The 25,360-nt window shown below is 51.4% G+C and overlaps 2 protein-coding genes and 1 long non-coding RNA gene across 5 annotated transcripts; all 3 read right to left on the reverse strand.

The window, feature by feature from the left end:
- Window positions 1–52: 52 nt before the first annotated feature.
- On the reverse strand, window positions 53–9,907 carry MIEF1 (mitochondrial elongation factor 1). 3 transcript variants are annotated; one of them, XM_006917401.3, is made up of 5 exons: window positions 9,768–9,903; window positions 4,685–4,835; window positions 3,607–3,784; window positions 3,147–3,409; window positions 53–2,671 (listed from the first exon to the last, which is right to left on the reverse strand). In XM_006917401.3, the coding sequence occupies exons 2-5, from the start codon at window positions 4,826–4,828 to the stop codon at window positions 1,865–1,867; spliced, it is 1,392 nt and encodes a 463-aa protein (XP_006917463.1). In that variant the 5' UTR covers window positions 4,829–4,835; window positions 9,768–9,903; the 3' UTR covers window positions 53–1,864. The 3 variants fall into 3 exon arrangements, with proteins under 3 accessions (XP_006917463.1, XP_024906350.1, XP_006917464.1); XM_025050582.1 differs by lacking the exon at window positions 9,768–9,903 and adding an exon at window positions 6,337–6,413; XM_006917402.3 differs by lacking the exon at window positions 4,685–4,835 and having other exon boundaries at window positions 9,768–9,907.
- Window positions 9,908–10,074: 167 nt separating this feature from the next.
- LOC107196056 lies at window positions 10,075–14,252 on the reverse strand. The gene is made up of 3 exons (XR_003047936.1): window positions 11,800–14,252; window positions 11,052–11,162; window positions 10,075–10,112 (listed from the first exon to the last, which is right to left on the reverse strand). It is a non-coding gene; the product is annotated as an uncharacterized LOC107196056 (long non-coding RNA).
- Window positions 14,253–22,661: 8,409 nt separating this feature from the next.
- Window positions 22,662–25,338, reverse strand: MGAT3 (mannosyl (beta-1,4-)-glycoprotein beta-1,4-N-acetylglucosaminyltransferase). The gene has a single exon (XM_025050647.1). The coding sequence runs from the start codon at window positions 25,306–25,308 to the stop codon at window positions 23,713–23,715; it is 1,596 nt and encodes a 531-aa protein (XP_024906415.1). The 5' UTR covers window positions 25,309–25,338; the 3' UTR covers window positions 22,662–23,712.
- Between the last annotated feature and the right edge of the window lie 22 nt (window positions 25,339–25,360).

A 25,360-nucleotide genomic window follows, 5' to 3' on the forward strand; every position in this document is an offset into this window, starting at 1 on the left:
TAGATTTTTTGAAAACTCCAATTTGGTTCTAATGAACAGCCAGGGTGCAGAATCTGTGTCAGGGTTTTGGGCTTTATATTTTTCAATTCTTTCTCAATACCTCATGCAAATGAAACAACTGAACCACTTTAAGGATCCCTTGCATACATGAGAGGAGGCAAGAAGATTCTCCAAATATGGCTGAGGTTAACTCCAGTTCTCAACCTCCTAATCCATGACAAAAAGGAGACAGGAATCTCTACCCTAAATTCAGAGGGTAGCTGAGGTTTCAATGCTATTTAAAGAGTCATTTCATGTTGTTGTCATTGGGAAGGAATGAGACAGCTGCAGAGAGCTTCACCAGAATCTTACTGATGGAGGTAGTAAGAACAGAAAAAATAGTAAGACTTGATGGATGGAGAACGAAATACTGGATGGGCAGATGAGAAACAGAATTATCATCAGGCTCTTGCCACGAAGAGAAAAAAACCCCACAAAAGAAGATGCCCTGGCATGGTGTACTAAACACTCCTCCCCACCTTCAGGATACTTTTTACATTGTAATACATAGTGCAATTTTAGCAGCCAGAAACAAGAAGGTAGAGTCCCCACCTCCCTGCGTGTGTGTTGAATCCACGCACTCTCTTCCCAGGCAGCACCGATCCTAGGTGTGTGAGACAGGACTTGGGGGTGGGGGGCGGTGAGTCTGCGCATGTGTGCTTGCCCTCTGGCCTCTGGAGGTGCCCGGTGAGTTCGGCAAGCAGCCCTCTCACGTTGCTATGGCAGACCGTTGGGCCTGTCCCTGCTCTAAGGCAACGTCCCAGAAACAAAGTGCCTCACAGGGGAGAATATGGCCACCAAACCCCAACTGGTGACGATTTTCTGCCACCTGTCAACGTTCCTATGACCTCTACCTCTAAGGCAGTGTCCCTGAAGACCCCGTCCTAATTGGCAAGAAGGCAAGGAAGCGGGTGAGCGAAGCACTCCTGCAGAGATGCGGCCCCTGCAGCCCCTTCCCTCCCTCATCTGACTCCTGCACACAGCAGCATTGGTCCGGGTGAGGTGCAGACATCAGACAGGACACATCCTCTCCCAGGTCCCCTTACCGCTTCTGGTTCCCCCAGGCTGCACTCTCACTCATGGCCACTAAGAAACACAATCTCCAAATAATTTCGCATCCAGTTTATCTTGAGCGCTCAGCTCCGCGTGGGTCAGTAACAATGTTCCCATGAAAGACCTTCTCAGCACTTAGGGATGTGAGCTGGCCAGGAGGTGGGGGGATGGGCTGCTTCTCCAGGAACCTGAGTCAAAGGCCAGTCCTTCCACCACTTTACCCGCAGAAACCCTAAATACTGTCTGAGCACTCTGCCGAGTTCAGCTTGGAAACATGCAATCGTAACTTCAGTGACATTCAACTAAAAGGCAACACCTTGATTAGTTAGGCGGGTGTACTCCAGGAAAGGAGCAAAACAGAAAGCGTGAAAACAAGAGAAAAAGAGAAGACGCCGAAGCGGAACAGGCCAAAGGACAAGGCAGGGGGGACAGATGGGAGCAGAAAACCTGGGCCACATGCAAAACATCAAGTGGTCTCAACAGCTCTGGCTAGTGCTCCACCTTCTCAATTCATTCCAGAAAAATTAGCCTAGAGTAAGGGGGAGGGGAGGAGTAGGGAGCACAGTGTTTGGTAACAAAAATAGAAAGGGTTGGGTTTGAGAAAATAGGAGATTAAGAGATGTCATTCTAATCAGCATGAAGTGACCAGGGTGATGACCAGCAAGACAGGAGGCACCTAGGGACACTGTGAGGCACCAACTATGTAGCCAAGTGTTTCTAACAGAGAATCCAGGGCCTGACCACCCAACACCCACTTTGGCCTCCGCCTGCCCTACGTCTGCAGCAGCACCTCCGGCTCGGATAATGAGCAGTAGAGAGTGTATCCCAATTCATCTATTTCTTCAGGGGTGAGCTCTGCAAATAAGTTCACCTTGGGGTTTAGGGCACTGGGCAGGACTCCAGCCTCCAGGTACCTGATGAGTCCCCTCAAGGCCTGCAGGAATCGGTCAGCCAGCATATCTGGAGACCAGTCAGCCTCCTCCTGGGCCAAGTGGAGGATGACATTGGTGAGCTGGCTGGCAGTGAGGTGGCCCAGAGCCGGGGTGGACTTGCATATGGCCTTGAGGATCTTGAGGCACAGAGATCGGCAGCCCGAGTCGGCCTGGTCCAAAGCCCGCAGGCGAGCCGTCTCAGCGGGACGCAGGCTCAGCCGCCACAGGTTGTCATACTGGGCTAGCCGATGTGGTCTGGCCACCAAGACAGTGTCACCGAGGGTCACTGATGGCAGGAAGTCAATGACGAGATGTTTGTCACGCTCATACTGCACTTCCAGAGTCAGGGCCTCTGGGAGTGGTGCCGGTCGGATCACATAGTCCAAGAGAGACCCTATGGCCGGCCAATTGATGGAGCCGGCCACTACCTTCTCAAACGTGTCTGCCACTGTCTTTGGGGAGAGGTAGCCCCCTACTACACAGCGGTCCCAGTAACTACTCCCGCGAGGAAAGTACTCTGGATTCTCACGACGAACCAGGAAGAAGCCAGGGACATTCATGATGGTGTCCTCGCCAGGGATACACGACCACAAGTTCTGCTCCAGCACGAGGGGCACAATGAGTTGGATGTGGTCAGCTGTCACCACCTGTTGGAGCAAATTAAAAAGGTTTTGAGGGATTTAATCTTCTCAAGAGACAAGCTTCCCCCGCACAGGTCCCACCAACTAAGAATTCTTTCCTGTCACTATAGCAATTCAGGTAGAGTGAGGATTTAAACCCAGGTCCATCGGACACCAGAGCCCATGCTCATTCCACGTGTCACGTCATCCCTGGACACATAAGTACACAGGACATCCCTGAAGCCTTGAAGACCCAAGAGAGAAAGGAGACGAACAAGACTACAGGAAGGAGGTCGCCTCTTATGGTTTCCTAGAAGTCGTATGACTAAAATACAAGAAAGGGTTAAAGAAGACTCAAGACAGGGATCTCGAAAAAGTTCCTGCAGTGCGCAGAGTTCAGTCTTTTTGCAAGCCTGGGACAGTGATCTCTGTACCAACAGCAGGATCAAGAAGCACCCTGGTCAGTACCCAGGCCCACCCTTCGTGAGCACCACCTTGTTACCTGCAGGTCATCATAGAGGCTGCCACTGAGGTACATGTCCCGAAGTGGCATGTCAGGCAGCTTGGCCCGCAGGAAGCCCCGGAGCTCGGCACATATGTCCACAGCAGCTTGCTTGGCCCGAGCCTGCTCACCGGCAGGGATGGCGGCCCGGTTCCGGTAGTAAGAAAGAAGTTTCTCCTGCAGGGACATGCGGAGTCGTGACTTCTTCAAGTCTACCTGGCCCTTCCTGGACAATGGCTTGGGCCGGGGTGGGCAGAATGTATCTGCCAAGGCAAGAGAGAGAGGCATGTGAGCTCTTCCCATCAGGCCGTGGCTGCTGCGGCCCCAGAAAGAAAGGCTTAGCACAAAAGCCAAGTGCTAGCATGGCGCCTGCACCTAGCACTCAAGAAATGTTTGCTGAATGCGGGAGTAGGAGTGAGAGGCCAGAGATAGGTCCCGGAGGGGCAACCTGCTTTCTCACCTGTGTCAAAGGCCGAGGAGTCTGTGGGAAGGGTCTGCAGGGAACGGCTCAGGCCTGATTTCATGTCCTTGTTCAGCAGTCGCGGGGAGCCCATCCAGTTTGGCTCTTCCCAGCTCCTCTTCCCTGAGTGGCTCAGGCGGGTGGGGCTGGTAGGGGCGCTGATTGCCCTGTCGTACATCTGAAACAGCAGAGAGGACCCCACACGTGTCCCTCCTTCCTGTGTCCCTCCTTCCCAGCGGCTTTGCGCTTGTGAGTTCTAAACGACTATTTTTCAATACCTTTATTATATTCTAGATTATGGAATACTTCTCTCCATACAGAAGAGCTCAGGACATACTAGATGATATAAATGAGAAATAGATTTATCCATAATATCACAGTCCAGGAATGTTAATATTCTGGTTTCTTTCTAGAAAAATAAGTTTATGTAATTAGGATCCTACACTATATATACTTTTGAAACCTGACTTTTTTACTTATCATCATTTCCACATATCACTAAAAATGAATCGGTCTTTAATATTTGGTACATTTTCTGACTATACTCACTGTACCTTATGAATGTAATGATGAACAGTGATTAATTTAACAAATACTGAGTGGCTGCTATGTGCTAGACACTGTTCTAGGTACATAAAACAAACCACTAAACAAAGAGACCCAATCTCTGCCCTCATGGAGTCTGCAGTCTAGTAGAGGGACCCAGGCAATACATAAATGAGTTAAATATAAAGAATAAAGACAGAGATAAATGTTAAGAAAATTAAGTAGGAAAGGGAAATAGGAAGTGTATGTGTGGTGGGGGTGTTGCTTATAAGGTAGTCAAGGAAGGATATTTTTGGTTATTTACAGTTTTTTACTCCCTGTGATAAACTTCTTTATTTTCTTTATCTCCAATGATTTCTTTAGGGCAGAGACCTAGTAGACTTAACTGAATCTCTCAAGGTCTCATCTAATAATGCCAAATGACCAAGTTCCATGCCCATGGGCACTATCAAAGTCTTGTTCCGAGTCAGCTTCACTTTGCAGAGGCGGCTTCCCTACCTCTCCACCCCTGGCCCAGGCTGCAGGCACTTACCCGCTTAACCGCCAGCGTAGCGATGCCCAGCATGGCTGCTCCACCCACCCCCAGCACCAGCCGGGCATTGGAGAGCACGAAATCAATGGCTGTGCCGATGCCATTATCATCCTTCTTGCCTTTGCGCTCACCGGCGCCTGCCATTGCTCACCTGAAGATGAAGGTAGAACACAGCTATCGCCATTTGAGACCCCAAGAAATGTCCCTCCTGTCTCCTCCATCGGCCAGTCCCCAACCAGTTCAGGGTACAGTGAGTTCCAGCCAGTCCTCCTGCCTCTAGCGCTACATGCTCTAGGGCTGAAAGTGAGATATCATGTCCCCGTGATGTATGCGGATGCAAGGGGGGACAGATCACGCTCACCATGGGAAAACCTCTCCACTAACCGGCTGTGATAACAGGGAGTACTAAGCTTATTTCAATCCTTTCTTGCATTAGAGTGAAGCATCCCACCACATAACACAACCTCTCCCTGCCCCTTCCCAACAGTATAACGCAATGTTTTGATCATTTGGCCACTACTTCAAGTAAGGTTAGATCTGAGGTCTCATAGATTAGAGGAGGCTAATCTAATCCCATCGCATCACTTCCCACTGAAGGAAGTGACTTGCTAGAGGTCCCAGAGACACCTCCAGAACTCAGGATTCCCAACGCCTAGCATGATGCCTTCTACTGTACTTTATCCTAACCCAAATCAAACTCTTCCTATTTTACTTTCTGCAAGAACAAAAACCTCACAAAATAACACGGACCAAACGTCCTGCACATGGGAACATGACTACAAGTCCACGTGAGAAAGTCCCAAGAAGAAACTAACCCTCTGTGGACACTCCCACTTGACAAATGCTGTCTCTTGGGCAAAGTGTGTTGGGGGTCCTGTAAGCTCAGGTGAGACTATGAAATTGAGAATAAATACGAAGGATACTGTACACCTAGCTGTAAACCGAAACACAAAGAAACCTATCTGCTCAAATGGAAATGGAAAATGAACTAAAAATGTGGACACCTAAAAGGAGTTCCTGGGCACAATAGAGAAGCAGCTAGCCTCCTGTACAGTGCTCAAGCGAGGCGAGCACACATCTGCTACCTGGCAATGGAGTCATCCTGAATGAAGTTCCCCTGGTCCCCAGAGAAGCCCATTGCCCATGGAGTCAGAACCCTGGGCGCGACCCAGACACAAGAAGACAAAGTGGTTCGAATCTGAATATTGCTCTTAATACTGCTACTCCCTTCTACCTCCCATGTCCTGTATACCAGGAAGTATAAAGAGAAACTCAGCTGTAGACCATTCAGAATCCCAGTATACCCAGAATGAGACAGGGAGAGACAGGGTCGCTGGGTGCATCTTCCGTGTAAGGGAACATTCTTTCTCATACCATGTTACAACTGGGGATTGCTAGTGTCATATCTCATGCCCCTTGTCTATACCTCCCCGCCCCCAAAAAAGAAACATTTCTAACTCTACTTATTCCAGCAATCGCGTTATCTAAGAGTCAATGTCAAGTCCAAAAATACTTTTTTCCTAATTGGAGTTCACAACCTTGGTGGCACCTTTCTTTTCTCCACTTTTTACAGTCAATAGAAGCTTCACATTCAGAGACATATGAGAGACCCGTTGGCCAAATGAAATATATTCCCAGAGAAATATACATACAGAGCAAACATGGCCAAGAAGAATTCAACTCTGGTGGAGTCACGCAAAAACGCTAGGCATTCTCTCTCCAGTAGCCACTGAGACAGAGATGGGACAGAGTAACCCAATCAGGATCATGCAGAATGTTACATGGTTCCCACACATAACAATGACCACTGTTTTATTTAAACAAAAGAACCTTTACTGACATAATTTTTATTACAACAGGGAGAACCACGGGATGCAGGCACCCTCTAAATGATCCTCGGATGTGATGCAATGGCCCAGAAGGGCACATCCTCCTTCCGAGCAGAAGCCACAGGGAACCTCCCTGGGCCATTTAGTCCTTGGCCCATCTGATGACTGGTAAGAGCAAGGCGGTGATGTGGCAGACTAGAAAAGAGTCTGCGTTTTCAAGTCAGAAATCTTGAGACTGACAACTTGCCTTTGAACCCTGACTTATTGGCTGGGTGACCTCAAATGAGTTACTTAACCCCTCAGCTATGAAAAGGAGATAATGATGCCTACGTGACCTAAATCATAGGGTAGTAGTGAGGAAAATACATCTACTAAAATATTGTATGTGCACACTATAAACTGTAAAACTACTCCACAAATGTGGGCTGTCACAAAATCTTTTAAAATTTCTACCTACAGGAGAAAAGGTCAAGTTCCAGAAGGCAGTGAGCAATCCAGACTGTCCTGAGTTACATCCGACCTTCTGAGATGGAGCTAAGAACGGCCTCTAAAAGTCACGCTGATGTTATCCTGGGCTTGAGACCCAAACTGCTAAGTTGAATAGGCTTGTGAAAAGGCTTTTCCTACTCTCTTCCGTGCAATGTGCTCCTCCCCCTCCAAGGACCAGGTGACGTGAAAGACCTGGTGACCTGGGAGAGGAGAGCATCCACGAGCTCCGACAGGGAGATAAAAGTTCCTATTTTAAAACGTAGCTCGTTCCGTCTGAAAGTGCTTATGCACTGTCCGCCCGCCACTCAGGTTCCGCGGCACCGCCCTGGAGCCTAGCAGGAGACAGGATCTGCACTTGGCAAGGGGAAAGGGGCCTGGGCCCTCGGTGCAACCGCGAAGGAGCACTGTTGTTTAACCACGTAGTTAGTTTTACGAGATAAAATAGTTCTGGAGATGTGTTATACAACAATGTGAATTTTCTTTTTTTCCCCCTTTTTTCCAATTACAGTTGACATTCAATATTATTTTATATTAGTTTCAGGTGAACAATGAATATTCTTTTTTTCTTTAAAAATGTTTTTATTAAAATATAGCTAACATACAGTATTATTTTAATTCCAAGTGTACATAGTTATTCAACAATGTGAATATTCTTAACACTACTGAATTGTACACTAAAAGATGGTTAAAATATTTAAAAGAAGGAACATTGACCTGGTGGCAGGGTGGGGAATGGAGAATCTGAGCGTTGCCAACATTTCAGGCAACGTATTTAATGTCTCCTTAAATATAAAAATGGGAATAGAAATACTCATTACCCCAATATAGTAGGGGTGATGAGTAACACGGGGCCTGCAGCACCTCAAGTGACAGCACAGAACTATGAAAATTCCATGTTATGTTATTTTAAAAAGTCACGTGACTTAAACATGTCTGGCTTGACTACACATGAGACTAGCTAACGTATACTGAGTGTGTACCACGTACTGGACATTTTACACAATATTAATTCCCCTAATCCTCACAACAACAATCCCATGAGGTCTGTCGTATTGCTGTCCCCCAGTTACAGAAGAAACTGAGGCAAAGGTTAAGTAACTGGCCCAGAGCCACCACATCAGTAAGTTGTGTAGTCAATTTGAACCTAGAGCTCACGCTGCTGGGAAGAAATAGTTTACAGGGATCCTAAGTAGTCTGCACCCTGACCTCATTCACCTTTCTTCTCTATTAAACACTAGACCATGAGCTTCTTGGGCATTTTGGCTCATTCACTGCTGTGTCCCCAGGGCCAGCAGTGTTTGATACACAGAGGTGGTGGTGGCAACCTGTAACCCAACTCACAGTCAAAACAGATTGGAACACAAAGACCCAGTAAGTCACTATTTCACTTCCAGACCCACTGCCCTTCTCTGTGCGGGCAGGCACCCCTGGGCCACAACCCACCCCAGTCCTACACTGCAAAGGCGGGTCTGCCAATCACCCTGAGTGGCTGAGGAGAAGCACAAGCCATTATGTAAGGCTCCTCCTCCTGCTTTCTCTCTTGCAGTTAAAAACAGCACCCTCCACCCGGTTGGCAAGCCTTCCGCCTCAGTTATCCTTCATTCTTCTCTTCTGCCAGCCTCAGCCAACTGGTCGCCAAATCTCACTGCCGTACATGCTGTGTTTATGGGCGGCCACCCCACCACCTCAGTCCCTCGGTCTCATCTGGCCGGATTCACTGTCTCTAGTATCTCTCACCGGTTTATTCTCCACACTATCACTGCCATGATCCGTCTCCCACGTCATTCCCCCACTCGCAAAGCTGTGATAGTCCCCTCACTATCAGATGTCACAACCTCAGTAGAGTATTCAATGTCCTTCCGTACCTGGCCCCACTCAGCTCCAGCCGTCTGCCTTACAGGTGCGCCATTCTAGCCACACCAGACTCAAGTTTCCAGACTACAAAGTACAGCTTTCACCTCCACACTTGCTTGTTCTTGTCCGGCTGCCCAGCGAGCTTCTATTTTTCATTTGAGGTCTGCCTTTTTCTATAGCTACCTATGATTCTCCCTACCATCACCTACCCAAGGCAGCTAGGTTCTCATCTGTCTCTGAGCTCTGTACCTGGCCCTAACACAGAGCTGCCCACACTGGTATTACTTCCCACTGATCTCTGCGTAAGATTGAGTCCCTTGATAAGCCACATCATTCATCTCTAACCCAGAGCCTACAGGACTGCCAGGAGTACACACAGCTAAATGGCACTCGCCAAGTACCACTACAAGGTGCACTGTCTCATTTGATTCTCATAATAACCTGAAGAGGTAGGTACTATTACCTCCATTTTACAAATGAGGAAAGAGGCCTGGAAAGGTTTAGTGATCTGCCCTAAATCCCACAGCTATTAGCAACAGGACCAGACAACGTCCTCTGACATCTGTACGCTATACTTTGCTTTACAGATTGTGTTGTAACAGTGTAGTTATGTTGTGGGGAACGTGATCTGACCCACAAGATAACGAAATGCACTGAGGAATGAGCCGGCCTGGAACCGAAACGTCTTTTCTAACATTTTCATGTGTAAAATGCTCTATTTGAAATAAGATGGTGATAACAATCCTGTTCTGGAGGGGCTTGAAACACAATAAGGGAACATACTTCTGTTAATATGTCTATGGTTCCTCCACTGATTTCCAATGACTAAAGGACTTTGGTCGCTAAAAGGGTCTCCCTCTCCTGGTCCCCTGAATTGGAAATGAAACCTATAGGTACAAGGGTCTACCTACCTGAGGCTTCTTACTGCATCTGTGAGGTGGGGGTGGGAGAGAGTGGGAGTGTGTACAGAAGGCACCTCTGTCTTCTTTTCCTTGGAATTAGGATGGAGAGGATCCTAAATGATCCCCCCCAGTTTGCTGTGGAGGAAGACCAGGCCCTTTTCCAGCTGTCTCTCCCGGGCCTCAGGATCCTCTAGCTTCTGATTTTTCCGGAACTCACGACGGATGGAGGCAAGGTAGAAGTCCCGATCAGTGTAACGAAGCTCTCGGCCCTGGCGCAGCAGAGCCCGGTAGAGACTCAGCACCGCCTCTCGGCTCCATGGGGCCATGGGGGACTGGCAGGGGCCGGGTGTCAAGCTATAAGCAGAAGGGAAAAAAAAAACAGAAGCCTAGAATCAGAATTAGTGACAAAAGGGCCTATAAAGACTATCTAAAATTCTTATTCTAGGTCTCAGAGACCCCAACCTCTTCATCGCCCCCCTTTCGAGAAAGTACAAGGGCCAGGGCTTGGAAGCTGTACTGCCTGGGCTTCGTTCCCACTTGCCTGCCATAATGACTTTGGGCAAAGTACTTATCCCTCTAAGCATCAGCTACTTCACTTGTAAAATGGAGATATTCAGTTAACATTACCTACTACACAGGGTTATTTTGAGAACTGTGTGAGATGATGCACATAAAGCACCTAAAACAGAATTTCCCCACAAGGGGTGGTCTAGAGTGGCTGACAGACAAAGACTCTCAGCCATATTCGAATCCTGGCACCACCACTAATGAGCTGATTACTTTGGGCAAGTTTCTTAACCCCTCGGTGCTTACCTCAGTTTCTCATCTGTAAAATGAGGATTAAAACTGTATTCTGCCCATATGGTTGGCATAAGGATTAAATGAGTTAATGTATATGAACATGTTTAGAACAGCACTTGGCACATACTAAGCACTCTATCTGGAATAGGTCTTATTAGTGCCACCTAGCACGGTTTGTAAGTGCTCAATAAATATTAAATTTAGTTCCACATAAACTGCTACCATCCTCCTGTAGTAACAATAAAAGCTTACACAAGTACAGAACCTACAAAGTGGTCAAGGCTCGTAAGAACAATACTGAACACTGTTTACAATATACCACGCAAGTCCCACATAACAACTCATCTCATTCTGTTGAAAATCTCAGTGCCGTCATTAGCCCCCCTTTGGGAAGTCACTTGCCCATGTCACACAACTGTAAAGGAGGGCTGAACTCCTGACCCCAATTTTGACTGCCTCTGTAAGAATAGATACCACTTGCTGGGGCCTTACCATGTGTACGGCCACTTCTGGGTGCTCTACAAACTTTCCCAGCACAGCGCCTGTCAAATACCAGGAACTCAAAAAATAAGCTGAATGAAAAAGCGAATCCTCACGTCCTATCTGGAAGAAAGGATCACTCCGGTTTCAGAAATAAAGGAATGAGACTAAGTAGGGTAGGTACTGGACTGGTAAAGTGATCTGTACTGTGGGCTCGAAGTCAGCTAGTCATCAGCCTCTGGCCTTGCTAACTTCCTGTGCGAACTTGAGCAAGCCACTGTCCCGTCCCTGTCCCTTTTTCTTCAATTGTATTACAGCTCCGCTCGGCCCCAAGGGCCTCCCGGAGTAGGAGAGATAAATCCGGAAAATTAACAGAAAAAGTGCTTTATGAGGTAGGAGGCGACAGTCACGCGAGGGCTGTTACTACAAGGTCTCTCGGTGAGTTGGCGGCTGAGCCCCTACGGGTCCCCAATTCCTCCCTGGACCCTGGGGGAGGCCGGGCCGAGTCGCGGTGGACAGACCCCGAGCCTGGGACAGGTCAGCTCGGGGGCCCCGGGAGGCCTCTGGAGTCTGGGGCGGAGTCACGGAGCGGCCTTGCAAGAAAATGTCCAGGGAGTACTAGGGTGAGACCCTCGGCGGCCAGGCCGGTAGTTCCGGCCGGGAGCCCCGGGTCGGATGGCAGGCGCCGGCCGTAGCCCGGAGAGGAGGCTCAGTGAGCCCCAACCCCCGGCCACAGGCCCTTATTCCTCCCCTCACTCACCCACGGACTGCGCGCTACCACTTCTTCGGATTCGCCTCTCGCCGGGTACCTATCCCGGGGTCACCCATCAACATGGCCCCTTCACTTCCGGGACATGACCTTGTGCGCGGAGTTAAGAGGAGGGACTGAAGGGAGCATGGAGGCGAGCGGAGGCGGGAGGACTTCCGGCCAAGGCCTCTCTTGGGGCGGGGCTACTAGCTTCGTGGGGCCACGCCCCCTAGAGCGGGCCCTGCCCACAGTCCTGAGCCCCGCCTCTGCAGTGACGTCACCTAGGGATGGTCCTTAAGAGAGCGTTCAGGCCCCGCCCCCTGGAGGGCTGAGGTGAGGTGAACACAAACCTGGAGAGTGCGAGAATGCGGAGCGGGGCGTCGGCTGCCAGACCCGTGGCGAGGGGTCAAGCCAGACACTCTAGTCTGCTGATCTCGGGCTGGCGCCATGGGGTACCTGGGGTAATACTAACACTAATAATATTCCCCACCGTGACTTTTCAAAACTCTTCCAAGCCCATTTTCTCAGATAGCTTTCTTTTCATTCTTTCATGCTGTTCCAGGTTCCCAAGCCTCTTGGCTTTTGGCAAACTCCTATTCTTCAAGGTCCACCCAAAATGTCGCCTCCTGAAGTCTTTTCCAGTCTCTTCCTTGCCCTTCATCCAACAAACTTAGGTGCCTCCTTTGGGCCCCACAGAAATACCTGCAAAATGTTAAGACTCTTAAGCCAGTCGAAGATAAAACGTATTTATTGGCACCTGTTATTCGCCAGACACTGCTTTTAAATTTGTATACTGGTTTCTCTGTCTCTCACCAGATTTGAGGGCAGGAGCCATGTCTTACTGAGGCTGTAAGGCCCCTCCCCCCTATGCCTCCCTGGGTGCCCAGCGTTGAGTGAAGCTAAGTAACATTGGGCTTTGGAGTCAGGCACAGTTGGCTCCCAATTTTAGTTCCACCACTTGAGGACAGCTGCCCTCTGGCAAGTTTCCTAATCTCTCTCAGCCTGGGACTGTTGTGAGGATTAAAATGTACCTAGCAAGAGTAGTGGGGATTTATGGAGTAGTCGCCCATCCATTCAACAAATCCTTGGATGCGACAAATCCTTGAAGGGCTCTAATGTGCAAAGCACTGCCATGGTCATTGCAGGGAACAGAGATCAAGTCTTAGTCTTCTGGTGGCTCTACCCCCAAATACTTCCAGGATCTGACCATTCCTCTCCTCACTGTCACCTCCCTGGTCTGAGCCCCTATCTGATTTTATAGATGAGAAAAACAAGACCGAGAGAGACTGGATAATTTCTCTAAGACATTGAGCTAGACAGCGGAGAAGCTTGCAGTGGAATCGGAGTGTATCTAACTCCAAAATGAAATGCGTTCCTGTCACTCTTCTAGGCTGCCCTACTTTGCTCTTTAAAGAAATAATTTCGTGACCCAAAAAAATCTAAATGGCGACAGTTCCAGCCGGAAGCCCCGGTGACCTTTCGTATCCCTCTTGACCCTGCTGTTCTATAAAATATTATTTTTAGGAAGAAAGGAGGGAGGTCCCTTGGGGATCTGCCCTTCAGGTCAGCTCCCCCAGACTCTTCTTGCTTTCCAGGGTTTTCTCTTTACTTCCGGAATCACAAGGCTCCTCCTGCTTCCAATGCTTCAATGGCAACAGGGGACAGAGGAGGAAAGGGCACTGGGGCAGGCTTCTGGCTCCCACATGGATCAGCGGAGACTTTGTAGGCCCAGACCCCAGCAAAGGGCAGGGACCCAAAGCTCAAGGCTCTGCCAGGTTTGTCAAGACTAGGGGCCTTCTGGGATCTCTCTGATCGATGTTGCAGTTTTGACGTCATCCCTGGTCTCACATGTGGATGATGGCAATGGCTTCAAGGGTAAGAGGGAAGTACTTGTTCAACAGAACAGTGACTCATACATAGTAGGCATTAAATTATGGAGTTAATTAATTAATTAACATTTTCCAGAAAGATAGAGGGCTTGGGAGAAATGGATCATTTCCCCTGAGTCAGGCTGGTCAAGTCCAGTCTAATTTGAAAGGGGTTGTGGTAAGCTTAGGGCGAATGATTTAAGCTTTGGGTGCCTCGGTTTCTTCATCTGTGAATTACACAAAAATGGACAAAACATTTTTGCTGAATGACCCACGAGAACCAATACATCGTTCCCAATGTATTAACCAAGTAGTCAGTCACTCGTTCACTATTTCGCAAGCACCTAGTATGAGCCAGGACTAGAGGCAGAAATGGAGAAATAAAACACACAGTTCCTGTCCTCAAGAAGACCAGAGTCGAGGGAGGGGACAGACAAGTGCACAGATAGGTTCTAGGAGAGAAGCCTTCGCAGGTGCTGTGGGAACCAGAAGAGCCTGTGACCCAGTGTAGGGCGGCGGGCACCACCCGGCTTTAGCACAGGCGTGGAGGCGCCAGGGTGAGACATGAGGCTGGACAGGCGAGCATCCTGAGGTAGCCCAGGGAGGAAGCGATAGCCAGCAAGGCGTGCTTCAGGCTAACGCACCGGCACCGTCAGTCTGGAGTCAGTCCTAGGTTTGAATCCCAGCTCTGCTTCCCGATGGCTGGAGGCTGGAGAACCTTCAACAAGGTTCTCAACCTCGCTGGGCCTTGGTTTCCATACTTGGAAATGGGGATTCATTAAAGTACCTAAGCAATCAGGCCTTGAAGTAGACTCATGCTCACTAACATGGGGGAGAGATAAGCAAGTCAAGTGGATTTCTGCAATGAGAATTATAACGATGGCTGAGGTCTTAGGGAGCTCACCAGGTGGTGGAACAGGAGCAGGAGTAGTCCAAGCAGAGGATGGGGTCATGGCCCATTGAAGACTTCAAAGACTGGAGCCCAGAGAATTCAAGAAAAGAGGCCCATGACGAGACTGGTGAGAAAGGCAGGGCCCAGCAGACCACAGCGGGGAATTTGGCCCTGATCCAACAGCAGCGGGAAGTCCCCGCTGTGATCAGACGTGCATCTTGGAAAGAGAAGCCAGACCGCTTTATAGGGACTAGACTGGTGAGCTGAGACTTGCAGGAGATCAGTCCCCAGGCCACTGCAGTGTCCCTTGAGAGAGTCATCAGTGGACAGTAAGAGCTAAGACTCATTGAGCTCTTTATATGTGCCAGCACTCGCATATACCAGCCCCTGCCATCGCAGCCCTGTGAGGACAAGGATTGAAGAGTAAATGGGAAGTGGGAAGGAGACAGTGATTTTGCAGAGAAGAGAGAGGGCGAGATGAGAGGATATTTCAAGGGGAAAATAGTTTGAGGGATTGTGTTGGGTTGGGTTGGCTGGGGTTTGGGGATTGACTGGTACTTGTTCTAGCCCTGGGGAGGGGAAGGAAGGCGCCATCCCATGAGTGAGGTCACAGAAGAGATGGAGGGGAGAGTGAGAGAGCGGGCCAGGTGCCCCTTTATCTGTGAGGGAGAAGGGCAGGGAGGCCTCAGGCTGCCCTCCAGAAGGCAGAGAAGGCGAGTGCCCTGCGGTCTGCATTTTACCAGTCTCAGCCCCTTTACTTTGCCCAGTAGGATGCCCTATAAAATTGAGACCCTCTATAAATGTTTGTTGCCCTGAATTAGAGGGAAATTGCTACCAGATGACAAGACAGAAAGCTCAGTCCAGCCCACCTCCACCTCCCCAGCCCTCCCTGGGGAGGCCCCAAGTGGAATGAGAGTACAGACCCTATAATTACCTGGCTGATGGAGAAGTTGGCTGTAACTGGATCAGCCAAGCACTGGAATGTAAGCCGGCCAGGGATCTGGAAATCATTCTCAGAGAGAGGCGCCTCCCTCATAATGGGAGTTGCCGTAATCAGATGTATCGATCTTGTATTTGCCAGACTAAAATCTGATATCCCTGGACAGGAGTGAGATTTCAAGTGAGTGAAATCTTTGCTGCCCACGTCGTGCCAGGGGATGTTGAAAAGGAAGAAGGGAATGTAAGCTTGTTTGTTGAATACCCTTCCTTTGCCAGACAGCAGGAGTTGGGAGCCAAGGATTAGCAGATGCGCAGGCTCAGATGCCAGCATCTCCACTTCCCACCTGTGCAACCTCCGTGAGTTTCAGACTTAGAAGGGTAGGAAGGCTGAGTACAGTGCCCAGCCCAGAGTAATCGCTCAGTGACCGTTACTTGGTTTCCTCTTGCATTCTTTATCCTCATTGATTCCTACTACGATCCTGTGACGGCTGGGTATCAACGTACCCATTTTACAGATGAGGCGGCACCATTCAGGCTGATAACAGCCTCCACCTCTTCATCCTCAAGGAACAAACTGGAGGACTACATGCTGGACTGGACAAAGAAGTGTTTTTCTTGCTCCATAAAGAGCTTTGTAAATCCCAAACAATTAGGAAAAAAAAAAACGGTTTTTGAGGCTCGCTTAGATATTCAGAAGATCTGGCAGTGCTGGAGTCTCCAACTATGCTGGGGAACAGCCACCACCTTTGGACAGAGTGCGAGCTCCCCAGCTCACCCCAGACCCCACCACTCCCTATTGTTTTATCCATGGGTTCTCGCTCCTTTCCATTACCTGTTGGGCTTCTGTAGTCTGCTGAGTCTGTCAGGTCTCGTGAGGGTTTCTCATCCTACACGGGAAGGAAAAGGAATCGAAGAGAAAGCCTGACTGCTCACCAGAGTCACAATGAGTACGCTCTGTGACATATCTTCTCAGCTCCCATCACAAAGCACTGAACTTTAAAATATAGAAAGAAAACTAAAATAGCATAGCTCATTTTGGACTTGGACTCAAGTTCAAGGTAAAAACCGCCATAGCTCAGGAAAAACACTGAACCCGAAGCCCTTGGTGCGATGCAGCCTGGGAGCTGGACTCTTGAGGGGGTGCTGGAACCTGCAGGGCTCCCAACCCATCTGCTTGAAGTTCCAGAAGAAAATAATGCAGGGATAAAGAGATGAGAGCTGACAATATTCCGGCCAAGGAGAAAGTGTTATAGGAAGCAAATGTAGGTATGGTGGGCTTAGGGGGTCGCTGGGCTTAGGGTCAAGATGTAATGAATGGCAGCTGTCACAGCTGTTAGAGACCTGAGAGTTTATCCAGCTCAACCCCTCCCTGCCGGCCCCAGCTCATACACAGGCACACACACTCCTGCTCAGAGAGAAAAAAGACCGGTCAAATTGTACTTTTTAAAATTTTTGTATCTTTGGTATATTTATCCGGACTTCACTTTTTGGTGTAAGGAGTGAGAGAAGGATTGTAATCAGTCTTTTTTTTTCTAAATGGCTGTTGGATTTTTATGAAATAATCCTTTCTCCCAAAGCCACGTGAAGCCACTTTTACCACATATAATACCATGAAAAGCCACTTTTATCAAATACTGTATTTGAGGATCCCATCTTCGGGTCTTCAAAATATTGTGACTACTTTGAATTTGCTGACTTCTGGGTCAGTGCGACCGCCCCCAACGCAGAGCTCTGAAAGGGTTACTTAGTTCATGGGTCAGAGCTCTGTCCTAAGGAGCCACCAAACCAGGTACCGGAAGCTGGTCTCTCGTGGCTGCTTCTCTATGCACCTGCTGCATTCGCCCCCTTTCCAACTCTCTTCCTCTGATCGACCCAGCTCACCTCTTCAAACCGGGCCATGTCACGGACAGTGCTGACCACTCGGCAGGTGAATTTGCTGCCTTCGAGTCAGGTGTCTGTTCCAGTCCAAGGAGATGGCACAAGGTAGCATGATAGGGTAGCAGGGTGACTTAGCACTGTAGGCGATGGGGAGCCATAGACTGTTTTAAAGTTGGGTAGTGATAGGATCAGAAGCAGCATGTAGAGGCAGGGCTGCTGGGCGTGGTGGTTCACGTTGCACACTGCACAAGGGCAGTAATGAAGATAAGATATGGTTCAGAAGATGAGCAGAGCTGAGAAGGCCCCTGAGTGTGGTTTAGATGACAAGTTGTGATGTCTGTACGTGTTCTTTGTCCTTTGAGTCTTAAAACTTGATCCACCGATGCCCTCATGCTCTGTTGCTAGCATAATAGCCTTCTCTCCCCTGGGCGTCCCGGCACCCCACAGGCCGGGTGCGGGCCGGAGAATGCAAGGAGCCCTCTCCTCTCGCACGGGCTCCGCAGTGGGAAAGCCATTTTCATGGCCTTCCCATGTTGGGTGGTCAGAGGAGGGATTGCCTAGTGAGCCAGAAGAGCGGGCAACAGGAAATAGGCCTAAGGCCCCTCTTATCAGATCAGCGAGGCAGAACCCAAAACTGTCCCTGACTTCGCTCAGTAACTTCTAAAGGTGTGGATGACACTGCCTGGCACAGCCTCCTACTGATGCACAAGCGGGTGAGCCTCTGCCCTCGGCGAGATGGAGGGGGTGAGTGGACCCCAGCATGAAAGGTGGCTGCCCTGGTCTGGCAGGGCGCAGCGGTCTTTGGGACCCAACTGTTTGGGGACACGCTGGTGGGGTGGATATCCACATCTATTGCTACCACTAATAACACAGGTTGGAGGTCTGGGGACAAGTTGCCGAAGGAAGCGTGAGCTATTATGTGCACGTCATGTCAGTACCACGCAGCAGGATTCAGTGAGCGCTGCTGGTCCCTGGGCAGAGTGGTGGGGACACGAAACTGAGGAAGACACGCCCTGGCGACAAGACCGATGCGCCCGAAGTGTGCTCCGTCCGTGCTCACCTCAAAGCGCTGCCACCTCCCGTGCAGATTCGAGAAACTTCATTTCTTCATCCATCTGTAAAAGCGGAGAAGAGAACGTGCCCCTTTCCTCTGTGTGCCCTCAACACTTCGATGTTCCCCTGGCATCGCAGTCATCATTTCGTGTGTTTTCTGGGCTTGGTTTTCTTTTCTAACTAGAATTTTCCGTGATTCTAATTCTTGTCCATTTGCTTTTCCAATCTGCGGCATGCGTTTGTACAAGCTGCCTCAAGTCTGCTGTGGCACTCAGTGAGAAGAAAGACAGAGGGAGGAAAGGAGATGTGGGAAGCGTGGCTGCCGGTGGCCGACGTGCCTCGCCCTCCACGAGGAGGCAGTGCAGCACCGTGAGAAGGGTGGCGGAGACCCTGGTCCTAAATCCTGCCTGGGAGCTGTGTGCATTTGAGCAATTTCTCCCCTTAATCCCTCTAAATCCTAGTCTCCCCACCTCCAATCTCTCAGGTTGGAAAAGTGGGAGGAACCTCCCTTTCTCCCCAAATACCATTAAATTCCACAGGAGACAAGCTGAGCCTCCAATAACTACTACCATCTACCGTATAGGATTACAGGAGGTAATGTGTGCAAAGTGCCCAGCGTGTACACAGTAGATGCTCAACTGTGTACAGTTGTGTATCCCTACTCCTGTGCTTCTTAACCTGGGTGATTTTGCACCCCAGGGGACATTTAGTAATGTCTGGAGACATGGCTGACTGCCACACTTGGGGGAGCGGATGCTACTGGCTTCTAGTGGGTGGAGGCCAGGGATGCTGTTAAACACCCTACGATGCATAGTACAGCCCCCCACCAAAGAATCATCTGGCCCCAACATCAGTAGCACTGAGGTAACCTCTAAGGGTATTGACGACACCGCCTGGCAGAGCCTGTCCTACTCTCAATCAGTTTTGAGCTCCTAGGGGGCAGGAAATGTCTCGTCTGTTTCTACATCTTCCTCAGGCCTGTTGTCCAGTAGACAGTCAGTAATTGAGTGTAAGATTGAGTTGAAAGGCAAGTAGTGGCAAAAGGGGTGGCACGGATATGGTGGGTGGGACAGGTGCATGTCAGAACAGAAGGACTAATTGTCACCAGTCGGGGTCACGTGCTTAACTGCATCAGCATGCGCGCTTCCTGAGAGACGAACTCTATTTACAAAAACAAAATTGCTTCCTAAGCATCCTAATCAGATTGCTTTAAGTGCTGGCAATCAAGGGGACCCTTTAAGAGCTTTATAGAACTGAGCACCCCCAAGCCTCTGCCCCGAGAAGTGGTCACGGTGAACTGGTAAACTGGAATTAGGAAATTCTCTGTCTCCTACAAATCACAAGAATGTTGTGTCTTCTTCCTATTTTCATCAACTGTATATAAAGTGCTTGGCACCTTCTGGGTGCCCAGGAGACATCAGCCCCTGCTGTCCACCAGCACTGTGGTTGCTCATTCCCGTCTGTCCTCAGCTTCCCTACAGAGCCTGCACAGCCATACCACGGGGGACCAAGGCAAGTTCAAGCGCCCACTCCCACCATCTCTGAGACTCGCCTTAGAAAATATCCAGAACGTCCTCTTCCCAGGACAATGCCAGTATCCATGGATCTCCAAGAAAGCCTCCGGGAAGCCCCCCACATTCCAGGGCCCCAGGTGTCATCACGGCATAAGTCCAAAGTCAGCTCCACGGGAGAGAGATGACCATTGCTGGAGCCTGCCGTCCTCACCTGCCCCAGAGGGTTGGTGACAGGACCCGTGCTGTAAATCCAGGTCCAGCCCAACCCTGTTCTCCCATCAAATGGCTGTGTGACCTTAGGACATGATGGGTACAGGGAGGAAACAACCAAGGCGGGCATGTTGGTCTCGATGCCCCAAGAGCACAGCTGTAGGAGAATTGCTCCCCTCGTGGCAGAGGCACCAAGGCCTTCATCTGGATCCCCAGGGAGCTTCCCGCCCGACTGGGGAGGATGGGTGTTGCCATTCCCATTCCCGTTTCTCCTTCCCCAGATGCCAGTCCAGTCCAGTCCAGTACCTTCCCTTTCCAAGCACGTTTCCACCGGTGGGAAGGAAGGATGCCCCCTGGTGCTGGTGGAGGTAACTGCACCCCATCCATACCAGCCCTCCGGTTGTGGGGAAGGTTGACACTCCATTGACCCAGCACTCGATAGTGAGAGTGGCTTGAGCAAGACCAAACCACTCACTCGCACCCCTCCCTGCCCCACCCCAGAGCACCCCAAATCAGTCACACACGCAAACCCTGCAGACTTTGTAGCTGTTTTTATTATTAATATTATCTTCTCCTTTAAGCATCCCTTTAAGGGTGAAATGAAATCCAACCATTTACAGAGAAAATGATTTCAGAATGTACATATTGATTTTCCCTTACAAAAAAAATAATACTATTATTATTGGTGTCCTTAAATTATACATTTCCCAGGGCCCTGCCTTCTGCTTGGGCAAGTCCTGTCTCCCACCTCAACTGTCACTTTGCCCCCAAAGCTCTCCCACGCCTGCCCCTGGGAACCGATGTGACCCGTGGGTAAGCTGGGCCTCCTTGAGTCTACAGGTCATAAGGCTGGTGTTCCCAGGAAAAGGAATCTGGATATGGTGACAGGGCCAGTGGTGCACCAGCATTCACATTCACAGTTTGGTTTACCTTCATATTGGGGGAGTGGCTCAGGGCTTCCATGCCCCCCCCAAATTCCCAGTGTATGGTGTGATTATGTGAAACTCTTCAACTCCGTGCCTTGGCCCCCCCCCCACCTCTGATAGCTGTCATCTCCACCCAATGGCCAGGCCTCCACTTGTCAGTGACCATGAACATGCCCTCCTGGGTGTGGGGCTTGGCAGGTCTGAGCTCCTGCCTTTTTCCTTCCCCCGCCCCTGAGCTGGCGAACTGGAGGCCAGCTTGGGAAGCAGCAGGAGGGTGCCAGGGGCATGAGGTAAGGAAGCCAGCAAGGACGGAGGCCCTGGGCTGGGCTCAGGCACAATTCAGGAGCCCCTCAGAGACTGCCCATCCAGGGATGAACAGTGGTGGCTGACCTCTCGAGCCATTTCTCAGCCCCAACAGGGACCAGAGAGGGGGGTTGCTATAACTCCAAGGGTGGGGTTCCCTTGGGGCACCCTCTAGACAGAGAATGGGGGCAATAGAGCGCCCTCAGCCTGCTTCATGCCTGCCCACCAGAGGCTGCTCCTCAGCCAGCTCCCCAGACAATGCCCACACCAGGCATTTGCCCAGACAGCTTGTGGCAAAGGGGACACCCTCCTCTTCTGGCCCATCAGGAGACACCCAGAGAAAGTCCCTGCTGAAGGCTGAAGGGCACAAGGTAGAAGGATGTGTCTGGGAGGTAGTGGGCTCTCAGCTGTACAGCCCTCAGGTCAGGATTCTCATCCTTTGGACTGAAAGACAGACAGACAGATGGACCCCGCATCCCCATTAACCTTGCTTTCCAGGCTCCCCAAGGGCTTCCTGCCTCAGTCATTTTGGGGAGGTGCAGAAGGTGTGGCCACAGGCTCTAGGTCCTGGGGAATGGGAGGCCTGGGCCCTGCTCCCACATCCACACACAAGCATCTATGTACAGGGACACAATGACACAGACATGTACAAGTACACACAAGCATGCACCCATGCCCATAAATACACACACACGCACAAACATGTACCATTCTATAGGCAGCCTCTGCATCCTGGCATCACTGGGTGAGCATCCAATAGGGCCTCAGGGAGTAGGTATCTCACCCTTCGCATAACTGCAGGGTCTCACTGCACCCCAGCCCTGGGCTGGCAGTGAGTGGGGCAGAACAGGTTGTTTTCCAGGAGCTCCAAAGGTGAGAGCAGGATCCTTCAACTGCAAAACTCATTTCTACTATCTCTCCCTCCCCCTATGCCAGAGATGCTCCTCCTTGTCCCTGTACCCACCCTCTCTTTCTTCCTTTAATAAGAGAACTCCCGAGCTGGGCACGTGGCAGCTCAGCTTCCCTTGAGTTGCTTATGGCCACGTGACCAAGTCCTGGCTAGCAAGATACGATCAGAATGACTGCGTTATCTCTGGCTCATGCCCTTAACAGAAAAGGGTGTGTGCTCGCTTGCCCTTCTCTGCTTCCCCTAGGCTTGGATGCACATGTGATGGTGGGAGCTGGAGCAACCACTCTAACCAGAACTGGAAAGTGTGTAAGAGGAAAGCAGAGCTGCCCTACGCGATCCAGACCATCTCCCTCGAGACAATTAAGTTAGAAACAAGCTGTGTCTTGCTCAAACCACTGTATTTCGGGATCTCAATTACAGCAGCTTAAAATACATCTACTCTAATGAATACATCTCCTGCCCCCATGAGGCAAACTAAAAGGAATGAGATGACATACAACTGGCCCTAAAGTCCCTCTTGGGCTCAGGGCAGCCTTGTGTCCCCTTCCTGGCCCCTAGCCAGCACCAAGGAAGGGCACAAGGGTAACTCCACCTGAGACCATGGAGAGCTGGGGTTGTGGATCCCAGAGGGAAGGGGTGACGGGGTGCCCCCAGGTCTGACTACTAGGATGACCGATGGTTCCATCCCACCCTGAGAACTGGGCTCCTGGCCTTGCAGGGACTGAGTGGGCAGCCCACAAGATAGCAAGATAAAAAGAAGGAAAATCAAGGCCAGGTTCAGAACTAAAAGGAAGACTCCCCAGGCTTCATTGGGCCCCCCACCTATGTCAGCTCAGGCGGGTCTGAGGAGCACAGGGATCCTGTGGGGCAGGTGAGTGGAGCTCTCAGCTTCCTCTGGCCCAGCACTTCTGAGGACACTGTGCTTCCTCCCAGCTGGATGCTGTTTTTCATTGCCTCCTATCTTAGTGTCCCCTCTTCCTCCTGGACCCAAAAGTATCTATTTACAGAGCCCCTGGACCTTGGCATGCCCCCTTCCCGCTGCAGGTCCAAACCCCAGGAGGCCAATCAGTAGGCTTCTCCCCAGGGGGCCACAGCTCCCCCATGGCCACTCTGAGAGTTCCTGCAGCTCCCTTCCCCACCCTGCCCGCCCCCCCTGCTACCCAGTAACCATCATGCACTCTCGCTGGCACCTCCTGGCCACAGCACTCATGGTGGGTGGAGGGGCCAGGCTCCCCTCTCCTGACCAGGAAGGATCTTTCTTAAGCTCACAGGCCTGACCCCACGATTCACAAAAGTTTGAGTGGGCAGGACTCCCCCACCCACCTACTCCTGGTCCTCTTAAGAACCCCCAGGGGGCGGAAGGAGGCAGGAAGGTAAGAGAAGGGGGCAGCCGCCCTGCGCTCTGCCACTGGCCCTGTAAGATCACGCCGCCTCAGCCTTCCACCACTTCCAACTTGGCCCTGGCGGGCGGCCTCCCCTCAAGACCTTTGTTCCGCCGCCCACCTTCCGCCGTGCTCTTGGGCTCCTGGTAAGGGTTGTCCAGCAGGTAGCGGAACTGGTCGTAGTTCTGGAGCAGGTACTTAGGGGCATACATGTGTTCGCTGGGGTCGGCCGGCGGGTACTCCTGCTGCGTGCCGTCGAACCAGCCCCCGGTGCGGATCAAGCTCCGGATGTAGTTGAGGTCCCGCTTGTCCTCGTAGTCACCCCAGCGGGGGAAGTCGCCATTCTGGGCGGACACGAGCTTGAAGTAGATGCCCTCGGGCGTGAAGCACCAGGAGCAGTGCCAGCCGGCGAAGTGCAGCGGGCTGCCCAGGGACCACTGCACCAGGATGTGGCCGGTGCGGTTCTCGTAGTGCCGGAAGCTGGGCATGGTGTAGTACTGGCGGCGGCGCAGGCGGATGCCGTCCAGCCCGTACACCGACTGCAGCATGTCCACCGTGCAGCCCGACACCACCTCCAGGGTGCCCGGCTGCTTCCAGAAGAAGCCGTAGAGCGACTTGCGCATGTGGAAGGCGAAGGGCTCGGTCCAGCCGTCGTAGAGCTTGAGGAAGAGCACGCCGTCGCGCGCGGGGATCTCGTCGGCGTCGTCGATGATGAAGACGTCGTCGGGCCGCAGGTTGCGCAGACGCGCCACGCCGTCCTGCGTCAGGAAGGTGCGCAGGTAGTCGTCGGCGATCCAGCCGTCCTGCCGCCCGCCGGGGGGAAAGTGGTCCAGGAAGACGTAAAGCACCTTGTGCCGGATGTACTCGAACGTGCCGTTGGTCAGCATCTCCCGGAACTTGAGCGGCCGCGGCTCCCCGTAGGCCGTGAAGTTGGACTCGCACACCACGAAGGCGTCCACCACGTCGCCCAGCTCGTGGAAGCGCACGTCCAGCAAGTCGAACTCGTGGTTGATGTTGATGGCGTTGATGACCCGCCGCGGCACCTCCCTGGGCACCAGGCGTTCCTTGGTGGGCAGGTTGGAGTACTGCACCACGGTGGGCACGCCGCAGCTGGGCCCGTGCCAGCCGGGGAGGCACACGCACTCCACCCACTTGCGCCGGGCGCCCCGGCCCCCGGAGCGCTCACGGTTGCTCAGCAGGTGCCGGGCCGGGCCCCTGGCGGATGAGCCGTCGCCTGCATCTGCCTTCTCCTCTGGCCGCCCGGATGGGGGCTTCTCCAGCATCTTGGTACCTGGTTTGAAGCAGACACCACCTGCTTTGGTGCGGACGAAATACTCGGTGGTGTCCTCGGGCAACACAAAGTCCATCCGGTGGAGTTCTTCGGTGGCCTTGCTTGGTGACAGTGGCTGGAGCAGGGGCGAGTGGGAATAGAGTGGGGTACGCAACAGGTCGGGGCTCCCAGGCTCCGGGCTAGCCTGGGGGGTGACGGGGGCATTGTTCCAGAAGAAGCTGGACACGAGGTTAGGACTGAGGGAGGCCAGTTCTCGGGGGAAGGTGACATAGGACAGGGTCTTAAAGAAGTGCAGGAAGGAGATGAGGCACAGGCCGGCCATACAGAACATGAGAAAGAGCTTGTAGCGTCTCATCTTTATCCTGCAGGAAAGAGAGAGAGAGCAGAGTCAGGAGCCTGCATTCCTG

Source organism: Pteropus alecto, unplaced genomic scaffold (assembly GCF_000325575.1).
Source record: "Pteropus alecto unplaced genomic scaffold, ASM32557v1 scaffold157, whole genome shotgun sequence".
In the NCBI taxonomy this organism is placed as follows: Eukaryota; Metazoa; Chordata; class Mammalia; order Chiroptera; family Pteropodidae; genus Pteropus; species Pteropus alecto.